The sequence below is a fragment of the Trichoderma ghanense genome (assembly GCF_004382785.1).
Source record: "Trichoderma ghanense strain CCMA-1212 chromosome Unknown scaffold_7, whole genome shotgun sequence".
In the NCBI taxonomy this organism is placed as follows: Eukaryota; Fungi; Ascomycota; class Sordariomycetes; order Hypocreales; family Hypocreaceae; genus Trichoderma; species Trichoderma ghanense.
In genome coordinates this window covers 1,285,782-1,296,954 of record NW_027395670.1, presented here as the reverse complement: position 1 = coordinate 1,296,954, position 11,173 = coordinate 1,285,782, and the positions used below count along the sequence as shown (strand labels likewise).

The 11,173-nt window shown below is 54.4% G+C and overlaps 1 protein-coding gene across 1 annotated transcript; it reads right to left on the bottom strand.

Annotated features, from left to right (window-relative positions):
- Nucleotides 1-1,377: 1,377 nt before the first annotated feature.
- CCMA1212_006575 (Vacuolar protein sorting-associated protein 13) lies at nucleotides 1,378-11,111 on the bottom strand (the record flags this gene model as incomplete). Its single annotated transcript, XM_073703787.1, has 2 exons — nucleotides 1,378-4,534; nucleotides 4,621-11,111. 2 exons carry the CDS (start codon nucleotides 11,109-11,111, stop codon nucleotides 1,378-1,380), a joined length of 9,648 nt encoding a protein of 3,215 aa, XP_073557899.1.
- Between the last annotated feature and the right edge of the window lie 62 nt (nucleotides 11,112-11,173).

The following is an 11,173-nucleotide window of genomic DNA, read 5'->3' as shown; positions in this document are numbered from 1 at the left end:
CAGGCATCACCACACAATCATCGACCGCCGTCTGCGCGGACAAACACCCAGACATGCGGTCCGGGCACTTGAACCCAACACCATATCATGCTCATCCCACACCTCCTTGCAATCACGTCTTTTGTCCACGAAGCATCCTAGGCATGTTTACCTTTGCACATAAGCCTCGGCCAAGCAAGAGCTGCAAGAGTTGCAAGCTCAGCCAAGGTCGCTGTGCCTTGCCGAACGAACCAAGTGCGTGCGTGCGCTATCACGAGTTTGCTATTCCCTCCCGCAGACTATTCATTCAGTTCCCCCCTGATGAGACAACGGCGCTCTTCCTACTAGCTCAACAAAGCATCTCGAGCTCTAACCCACAGAGGGGACGAAGTGCTCAGCGTGCTTTTACTCTGTTCTTTGAGGACATCCCATCCCATCGGCACCTCCCAAAGAACAAACTCTCGTCGCCGGCCGGACGTCCGAACAATTCCGGTTCAAGCGATCCGTTCCAGACCTCTATGTTGTCAATAGCCCAGCTGAGCTGCCCTGGACAGCCCAACCGAAACTTGTTAACACAAATTATCGGATCCCTCGGCAGACGAAGAATCCAGCGGTAGGTATGCCCGTGTCTTGCGGTCCCAGCTATTCGGAGTCGAACATCGTGGCTCGCCTGAGAGGAAGTTCCTACGGGATATAGCTTTTCCCAGAGGACATCTTTTCCGCATTTCACATTTGTCCATTGTCAGTGATCTCTTTAAACGACGTAGACAGAATCACTTTCTTACTGGACCTTTGATATCTCGTATAACATTTCGTTTATGACACGATCAATGCGTTCGTTTAATGACAACATCAGCTCAAACAGTGCTATGACGCTCCAAGGGGCTATATCAATCTGAATATACCCATCTATACCCCTGGCAAGCCCTGGCTTAACTCAGTTGACTATGACCTCTGCTCATACTCAGCATTAGCTCACCATAGAGCTGAAGTGGACTTCCAAGTCTTTGACTATAGATAACCCCTAACATTGGCAATACAATGCATCAGTCGCTTCAATACTGCTGTCAACCTACAGTTGTGCGAGGCAACTTCTCTGGTAACTCCCTTCTGGACAGGAACCAGCGCCCTCTCAGACTTTGAAGTTTTACGCGTCAAAATCATGAGATGTAACGCTATGCATCGTTATCCTCAGTTCAACTTCAGAAGTCCAGAGGTAATTACAGCCTCTCTGTCAGAAAGAATGCTAGGAAACAAGTAAACAAACTCAAGAGTATACATAATTCATTCAATCATCAAACCTCTGTCAACCCAATCTCCCTCTTTGTCAATCTCCCTTTTCTTTTCTCCAATGATAACACACTATAATGCTACTAAAACAATGCAAGAAAGCACCAATCATCGTTCGCCTCCCCTAAACCTCCGATTGAACTCTTCAACAGCCACGCCGAGCATCTTGTAGAGGAAGGTCCTCTCACTGCCCCCTCCCACTGGGATAAACGGCCCATTCGCCCCATCTCTCAACGACAGGCTGATGCCCGTGCGCTCCTTTGCAATCGTCTGCACATCCTTCAGGGGCACGTCCCATTCACTAGTCAGTCGCCGTGATCGAATCAACAGGATGCGCGCAAAGGTGACCATGACGACCATGTCCTCCTTGGGCAGCTCGAGATGGCCAATGTACTGCTCGTCAAAGTATCGCCCATTGTCCACCTGTTTCAACCAGTACTGTCCGAGTGCCTCTCTGGGATTGTAAGGCCGCACAATGCCGTCGTTGGGTATGAAGCGGGGTAATCGAGCGCGATCCAGCTCGGTTCCGTCAAACACTGTCGTCGTGTTGCGGATGCCCTCACTGACGTTGCTGGCCATGTCCAGGATGCCTACTGCAGGCTTGGTTGCCAAACCCAGCACACCCTTGCCGACGCCCTTGAAGAAGCCCAGAGCACCTCCCTGTTCGGCGCCTTCCAGAGGTTTGAGTGCGAGACCTCCCACGCCAGACGCAACGCTCGTGAACAGGCTGTTGGCACCAGCCGCCACGCCATACAATGCGTGCTTTGGTCGGTTCCTCGCTCTAGTGATACGTCGCCGGTCTTGGAATTGCTTGTCCATGGACGCCGCGGCGAGGCCCTTGCTCAGGCTGCCGGTAAACTTGGAGAAGCTGTCGGAGAATCCGAAGACAGTCTTCTTGGCAAAGGACGCGGCGCCCTTTGCAATGCCCATGCCGAATTCCTCGGGCCGATCCGAGAGAATCAGGCCCTGATACGGCTCGTAGAATATGTCGTTGACGCCAGACGAGATGTTGTTGAACAGCCCCACGGGATTGCCCAGGAAATCGGCAGATCCCAGGATCTTGTGGATCTGGTACATGACTTCCTGGCTGTAGTGGTTGGAGATGTTCTGGATAAGGACCTGTGTCGATACCCGGACATTTTCTAATATCAGGGCATTGAACCGCACCGGCGCATCGTTGACGTTTCCAATGGCCATCGTCATGACGTTCAGGAAGAACATGAGAGGGTTGTGGGTTGATGTCTTGTCCTCCGCGTTGATACGCTCTGTCCGCATGAAGCTGAGGTCTATCTGCATCGGTTGGATGTTGAGAACCTCAAAGTAAATGTCTTGACCAGGCTCCTGCTGAGTGGGCTCCGGAATGTCCAGGTCCTCGTCGCAGAGTTTGCCCTCCTCATCTACCGAGCTCCAGCTTGCGCCGGGGACGTTTGAAAAGTCCAGCAGAGCAAACACAAAGTCTTCGTCGAGGTCAACCGTCATCTGCTGCAGCAGGATGCTTGCATATTTGATGTACAGCACGCCGTACGAGTCGTCCTTTACCCGACTGACCATGGCGTGGAGCGACGGATGGGCTTCAATCTCTTGCGCCTTTTGCGGCACCACACTCGGATAGAGAACCATGGGGAACAGCCCGCCATACAGCTGGTTGTCGATTTGCATCCACTTGATGGCCAGCGAGACCGTCTGGACCACGGGAGAGTCGAGGAAGCGCAGCTGTACATCCCGGAAAGTGACGTATGCGAGCTCTTTCAGCTGAGCGTTGATGAAGGAGATGCCGATGCCAGATAGCTTGAGCTGGGCGACAAATTTCGCATCGGTGTCTTGATTTTTGACCTCGAAAGCTTCCGGTCCGGTGTTCGTCCTGGAGAGCGTTTTCTGTCTGTAGAGACTCTGGCTCGGGCGGAAGTTGCTCAGGATGAGAGTCTGTGTGGGACCATCCGCAGCGACGTTGATGTCGATAATCTTCTGCGTGCCGTTGGGGGTCGTGAACTTCATGGGGAACTGGTTGCCAATTTCCGCCAGCTTGACGTGCCGCTCCTTGCCAGCCGTCGCAATGACCACCTCGCGGAACTTGGCAGCTGGGAAGTCCCATGCGTACGGCATGATGCTTCTAGGCGGCAGACGATATCGGATAGGCTTCCAGCCGCTGCGGTCCTCCACATCGTCCTCTTCCACGTTGGGGTTCGCCTGGTAAAAGGTGAACTCGGTGTCGCTCTCGTTTCGCATGGAAAAGGGCCAGTTCTTGGTTTCGAAACTAAAGTGCAAGAAAACGGTCGCGTCCTCGAGGAGAATATCCACTCGAATGAGGCGTTGACGCTGGCCCGCCTTGGCTATCTTGACGTGAGTCGTTCCGATATCTGCGATGTTGAAGGGAGACGTCCACTGGTTGTTCATCCCGGGGAAGCAAAGGCACAGCTGCTTAACCGGAGAGTTTTGCATGAAATGAAGCGGCTGTAGCGCGCCAGGCTCCAGTGTCATGTAGCCCGACGAGGTCGATTCCCGAATAAGAAGTTCTTCATCGAGCTTGTTCTTGAGCACGAAGCGTGGGGCAAGCGTCACGACCTTGGTCATCTTGTACTTTCCGTCTCCTGACTTGATGGTGATGCCGAGGTGGATCTCCTTGTTTCTATTAGAGCCAGAGTTGAGGACCACCTCGGACGTGCTGCCAATCGCATCAAAGCTCTGAGGCTTGCTCCATTCAGAATCCGCCACCTTGAGCAGAGCTCGGTTGCGATTGTCGTCGTTGCCATACGAGAACATGAATGGCAGCGCCTTTGGTCGGTTGCTATTCGACGTGTTCATGAGGGGGAACTGGCCAGCCGCCGACTTCGCCTGCTGAAGGAAGCTCTTGGCCTTGACCGTGAGATCCAACCCCGTCTTATTGAGGATAACATATGGGCTGTACACCGTGACTTTGAAGGCGCCACCGCTGTTGGGAACCTTGTGGTAGTGGAGGCTGAGGTTGAGAGAAAGGCCTTGGTCGTCCTTGACCACGATGCGAGACTCCTTGCGGAAATCTTCGTTTGTACCGGAGTTGATGATCGCGAAGTCGCTGGGCTTGAAGACGGTATCTTGCATGTCGATGTTGAGCAGGAGGAGATGAGAGAGCTCAACGACGTGGACGGGGCTGACACCGCCCTTTCGAAGGAAGTTCGACCAGTCCTTCTTTGTGTTCTTGTCGTAGATTCTGTACTTGAAATCGTACGGGAGCAGATTTTCTAGCGTAACTGGCGCAGACAGCTTAATCTTCATGCACGGATAGACCCTAGGAAGAGATGGAAAGTCAGTCACCGTCGGTCTATGTGGAATAACGAAACAACATGGGGAGCATAGACGAAAGGACGCGCTTACCTAGTTATGGGATTGGCGTTGTTGAACGATGCATGTGCCTGAAAGTAAAAGGGGTCATCGCCGTCTCCCTTGCAAACCAGCTGCCTCGTCGGACGCTTCAGCAAGTCCTTCCACCAAAGTTGCTCTGCGCTCCACTGATACCCAAACCCGCTGTCTGGCCGCACGAGTACCCTCTTCTCATACACAGCTCCAACCGGCGCAGGCCGGGACTCTCCGGGGGCAATCTTTTCAATCTTGAGCAAATGGCCCTCCTGGGCATCATAGATACCGAGCTCCACGGGAATCTGCGTCGCGTTCTCGACGACAAGGGGGGATCGCAGAGTGACATATTTGACGTTGTCCGCACCCAAGCTCACTTCCACACAGAGTTTATGCAAGACATTGTCGGTTTTGGGTCGAAGGCTGTACAAGAACTCGCCCTCACGGTTCAACCGAACATTCTTAATGGGATCGAACCCGCTCGCCTCGAGCTTGATGCCTACATCGGTCGGCTGCGTCTCGGCAAGGATGCTCTCACGCATCTTTTCCCAGTGCTCAAAGCTCCACGGAGCTTCCTGGCCATCTTCGAGATGCACCGTGATCGGCTCAGAGCTGGTTGGGCTCTTGGATTCGATAATGGCATTGAAGCCGGTGTAGTTTCGGATTCTGTATGGAGCTTCAACGCCTCGAGGCTTGTCGAGTACATTCTCAGTGGTCGTCAAGAAGTCGAAGGATTTGGAAGCCAACGCGATCGTTGCCGTTGTGATTGTGATATCGAACGTCTTCTTGGACACCACGTCCACGGAGAGAAGGCCAGAAACCGGGTCCTTGGCCACTCCAAGGCCAACTTGCCAGGGCTCCAACAGGGGCTCCCAGCTCGACTTGGAAAAGTTGTACACGTTAGAATACATGTCAACAGCCGCCTCGGCTTTCAGATTCGACGTCCAGTTTTCGGCAACCGCTGTGAAGCTCTGAATTCCAACGTCGAGAATTGGCAGTTCGTGAAGGTCGCCAATCAGTACGATGCGGACGCCATCGATGGTAGCAGAGACGTTTTCGTTCTTTGAGGGTGCGGAGGGTCTCTGAGCAGATCCCACCGCCTTCGAGCCTGCTGAAGTGTCGATCGTCTTTGTCCTATGACTGCTCTTTGCCGTTGTCGAAGCACCACCGCGCCCAGTAGACGCCCTGTGCCTGGTGTTTGATCGCAGCTGTTTCGCCTTTTGATCGGCAGCTGATTCTCTTGGTCCCTTGGGCTCCGTTCCGGATAACTCTCCAGCTCTTCCGATGATCTGAAGCGCAAGTAAGATATCTCTCAGTGAGAGCCTCAGAATGAGTGGCTCAATCTCTATATTGATGTCGGTCGAGTTTGGCTGTGGAGTATTCATGCTCATTTGGATCGAGAAATCGTCAATGATTCTCAGTCGGGAAGTCTCAAATTTGTCCATCCGACATAAGAACATGCCAATCTGGGAAACTTGAAACGTGAGGGCATGTTGCTGAGAGAGAAGAACCTGGCGGATTCCAAGAACGATTGCTTCTGAACTGGAGCTGAGCGGGTTGGCGATCAGGATGACTTGGGCATCCACCAGATTTACTCGGAAAGAAATGTTCATAGGGGTTGCGGCCGGCTTCTGCTGTTGGGTCTCCAGCGAGGCATCTGCTGCAGAGATACTAGGCCGTGGAGAGCTGATAGATGGCCGCTGCGAGTAAGAGACTTGCATCGATTCCGTGTCCGACTCCTCGGGAGAACTCAGAATGCTTTCCGTATCCAGCGGACTGGTTTCCTCCATTGTCAACCCTTCGGTGGCAAACTTCTGTATAGCGAAAAGATAATCGAGAGCAAAAATGACACGAGGGCTGTCGATAGTAGCCATGGCAATGATGTCGCGTTCTTTGCCGCCAGACATTGTCACGCTGGCCATGAGCTGCTGCGCTTCTTTGTTGGAAGACGTCATGATCCGGCGATACTTGTTTGTCTCCCGAGGGCGGCTGTCGTAGATTGTGAACGAGCGAACCAGGACCTCGGCTTCTAATGAGCCGTCAGACATCATCCTCGTCTTGACTCGTGTGTCGTCTAGAGAGAAGCGCGAGAGACTGCAGGCGGCCACGTCATTAACCGGGCCGTCCTCAGGGGCCATGATGAGCTCAAGGCCTACGGTATTGACGTTGAAGACGAAATCCAGCTTGGTCCACGCATTGGAAAGCGAGCCAAGTTCGGGGCTGAGGCTGATCAGCGGTTGCTCATTGCCACTGGATTCACCGTCTGAAGGCGCGGCTTTAGCACGCTCCAGAGTCTGGTCATCAACTGCCCGTTCGGCATCCGCGTTTGCGTCGCCATCTCCGGCAAAGGCAGCAGGGACTGATCTCGAAATCTCCATTAAGAATTTGAGCTGGTGCTGAGTCAAGTGAAGCTTGAGGTCGGACAGCGTTCCTTCGATTTCAGTCTCGGGTCGCTTCGCGCCGTCGGTATGTTCGGCATGGGTAATATGGAATCCAAGGTCGACGTGGTCAATCATCTCCAACTCTTCAGATTTGTTATCGGCATAATGGAAGTCCGAGGTGAGACGAATGTTCCTGATACCTGCAGAGACCTTCATCGCGACGGCTGCACTGTGACTATCATCGAGCGGGACGAACTTGTTCTGTGCATAAATTTCACCAAGGTAAGCTGTGATGAGATCGCGCTGGGGTCGGCCAGGGGTCACGGCCCGCGGAAAGACGACGATGGGCGTGTTGACCACGACGTCAAACTTGATTTTGCTGGGGCTCTGTTGAATCTGGTTTGCTCTATTCAAAGCAACTTGGCGGGCGGCGTTGTACAGCGCCTGCATCTTTCCGAATTTGACCAAGAAGTCGATGATTTTGCGGAACGGTTCCTCGACGAAATTGACCTTGACGGATCCTGCGCGTAGGAATATTGAGCTGTCGTATCCGGGGTACGCCTGGGGGTTCTCGGGATCGAAAGTTTCATAGCGGAAATCGGCAAGATCATCGCCCTGGATGGTGACAAGCTTCCGGAGCTGTGAGCCCTCTGAAACGCCCAAGTTTACATCGTCGATGAGAGACAGGTCGCCGAGCTTGGCGGAGATGCGCATCGTCTGGCCCCTAAGGAATATGCCGGCATCACCCTGGTTGAAAGAAAGCGTTGCCAGTCTGATGCCGTCATTGTTTAGAATGAGGCGAATACTCTTCAGTTCAACCTTGACGCGAATTGAGCCAGCTGCATTCGTGTTCTGCTTCGGCTCCTGTATAACGACGCCTTCAACTGCTACATCGTCGTCGTCAGCATTGTCGATTTGAGCAGGGCTAGCCTGGCCCGACTGCCCGTCACCGTTATTGCTTGTGAAGGTGACGAGGATGAAGTCGAGCAGTGTGAGCAGAGTCTTTCGAGTGACTACCAAGTTGATGGTGGATATGGTCGTGGTTATGTTTGTTTCGACTCCTTCGTACACGGGCATGAATTCTGGAGACTGGCGGTTCACCCTAACGAACTTGACGTGGACAAGACTTCTCCCAGCTTGCAGGTCCTCTCGGTCGCCGGTAGACACGATCGACTTGAACTCGGCAGACGGATCGTCGACAAAGTCATCTACAGTCACTGACCCAAGGGACACCTCGGCCGCCATGTCATACAGCCGAGTATAGAAGGAAAGGTCAAACCGTTCGGCAACCAGCTCGACGAGGAGAACATCGGGCGCCGACCGACTCGGATCGCTCCGATAGAGCGAGCCCTTCAGGGTGTCCACCTTGAAGTTGAACTCGAAACTGCGCTGCTGCATCTTGACTTGGTCGCCATGAGTTCCGTCTTCGGCATCCTCGAAATCGTCGTCGTCGTCATCAATGTCCTCCAAGATGACGGCGCTGGAAGTCTGGAGGAATGGGAACGCGGACTGTCTGCGGTCCCGCGTCGTCTTGAGCGCCGACCGACTGGAGGAAGTGCTGAGGAGCCGCGGTCGGGAGGAATGGCGTGAAGATGGTCTTCCTTGAGCAGCAGCAGGTGGCGTCACCGTTTGCTCGTCCTGGTGGTTAAATCTTGGAATGGCGACGTCAATTATCTGCATCAGATTCTTGTACTTGGCATCCGATACAGTGGCGTGCAACATGGGCAAGTGGCCAGAGACCTTGAGCTTGGTGAGGTTAGGCGCCTTGGGCAGAATTGACATTTCCACCACGAAATCGACGTTGATCTCCTCCACCACATGTAGCTGCGATCCGCCAGATTTGGTGGTGAGCTGGGCCTTGGTTTCCTCGATCGAGGGGCCAATCAGAACCTGAGTCGAGGTGAACTTGACGATGAACCTGTCGTACATGGCAGACTCCAGACGCTTGAAATCTTCTTCGCTGTAGGACTGGCGCTGCTTCGACTGGATTTCCTTCAATGTCTCTTCGTCCACCAACTGGCTGTTCACATGCATGTGACCTGCGTCCACAACGAGACAGGTGGACTGCTTAGATGTGATGCTGACGGGGACAATAATGAGCGGCGCCTGCAGATCCAGCTCGGCGTTGATCGTCTTGTGTTCTTCGAGCGCAAACTCCAAGCCTACGCGCGTCTGTTCTCGGATGCCCTCGACTGTGGCACCGGCCGTCTCCATCAGGGCTGCGATGGACTCCATGTGCCTCTCGGGAGGCCGGAAAAAGTCGACAACTCCGACGACAAAGTTTGGGTTCCAGACGACTTCTAGAGGCTTCAGCTTACCGACGACGGCAATGTCTCCTTCGCGCTCTAGAGGGTTCTGCTCAATCTCGAACTCGAAGAACGGCTCCTCGTCGGTAGTCTCCAGCTCCTCGAGGGAGATTGGCTTCCGCGTCTGGGCATCCTTGACTCGAACAATCTCTGGATACAGAGAGTCGGGAGTCGTTCCATCATTGACTCGCAGACCACCGAGGCTGACACTAGCCAGCACCGAATCTTTCCGCTGCAGAGCCTTGGCTTTGAAGACGTCGAAGTGCAGGCTTAGGAGATCCATGGTGTTGTGATGGGGGCTCTTCTTGAGGGTGAAGCTGCCGGCGCCGAGCGCCGCCTCGATGCACATGTTGATGGCCTCGCGGGGAACGTCGACGGACTCCGCGAGCGCAGTCTTCTCATCCCAGTCAATCATCTCGTAGAGCTCCTTCCGCTGCTCTTCCGTCATCTGTGTGTTTTCTTCGTTTTGCTGGATGGTCCCTGTCGGCTTTGAACCCCACATCCACGCAACCCAGCCTTGCTGCTGCGGTTGTTGAGGCTGTCTGCTGAGGGCGGCGGCATTCTCCTTTTTCAGCTGATTCCGGGCCAACGATCGCCAGAATCTCAGGTCCTCGTAGCTCAGTTTGAACTCGAGCTTTTCGAGGTCGCTGGCTTCGTCGGGTTCGAGCTGCAGCCCCTGCTTTTTCTTCTTGAAGAGCTCGATGTACCGCCTGCGGTCATCACGGCGCTCTCTGAAGTAGTCCCACGACCACCTGCGATTCCGGTCATGAATCTTACTCAGGATGGCATTCCCCGCAAACTGCAGCCAGGCGCGCGGGTCCTCTTTCGGAGTGACTCCCTTGGGCTTGAGTGCTTTGTATTCCTGATGGCGAATGAAGTAGTGGAAAAGGTCGACCATCATCAGGGCATCGCGATACTGGTCGTCATCCAGCACGACACCAATCTCGTCGAAGAGGAGCGTGGCCTTGAACTTGGGCGCGTGAATGTCGCCAGACTTGTCCAGCTCAATCTTTGCCTGGCCACTGACGGGCTTCAGAATGAATTGGTTGCTCGAATCGGAGTCGTGGATATTTTGAAGCATGCCCCTGAACTTGTCGACCATTTCGGTATGAGACATGGTGTGTTGGGAGGCATTGGGAGCTTCGCGGCCACTACTGAAAAGTTCCGAATCCGTGTTCCAGTACACGGCTAACGAGCCCAGGGTCGCGAGCTTGTGCGTGACGGTAGACGACTCCTGGATGAAGGTCGGCTTCCATTGGCCATCGGCACTGACGGCGCTGAACTCCTCGAGCGTGACGCCGAGAGCGAAGGGATGGCCCGGGGCGGAGATGGAGTCTTCGTAGCGGATGTGGATGTTCTTGACGGTGATTTGCAGATTGTCGGTGATCTTGGTGGCCAGGCTCTGGGCGAAGCTCTGGTTCTTCTTCTGCTCCTCCTGGCTCATACCGGCCTTGTTCCGCTCCTTGATCAGCTCGGCGCTCTCGAGCTTCTCCATCTTTAGCCGCTGCTTCCTGCGCTGCTCCTCTTCCTCGTCGTATTCGGCCTCTTCCCTGGGACTCGCGAGCAGGTAGACATCTTGGATGAAGACCTTGACAGGGGCGCCGCGGATGTTGGACCAGGGGATGTACAGCGTGAGCTCGCCGAGGTGGCCCTCGATGACGTTGATGGGCAGCTTGAGCTGGTCGAGAGCTTCCCGGCGCAGCTCGAGGTTGCGGAGCTTAACGTCGCCAGACCAGATGCCGACCTTGAGCTGTGTGGGATCGAAGTTTTTGACGTACATGCCCAGGAAGCGGTTGAGCAGGCCGGCGACGAGTCCTTCCAACATGTTTGCGGTGGTGGTGCCGTAACCCGGGCTGGGGGGAAACGGAGGTTGGAGAGAGTCTGTCC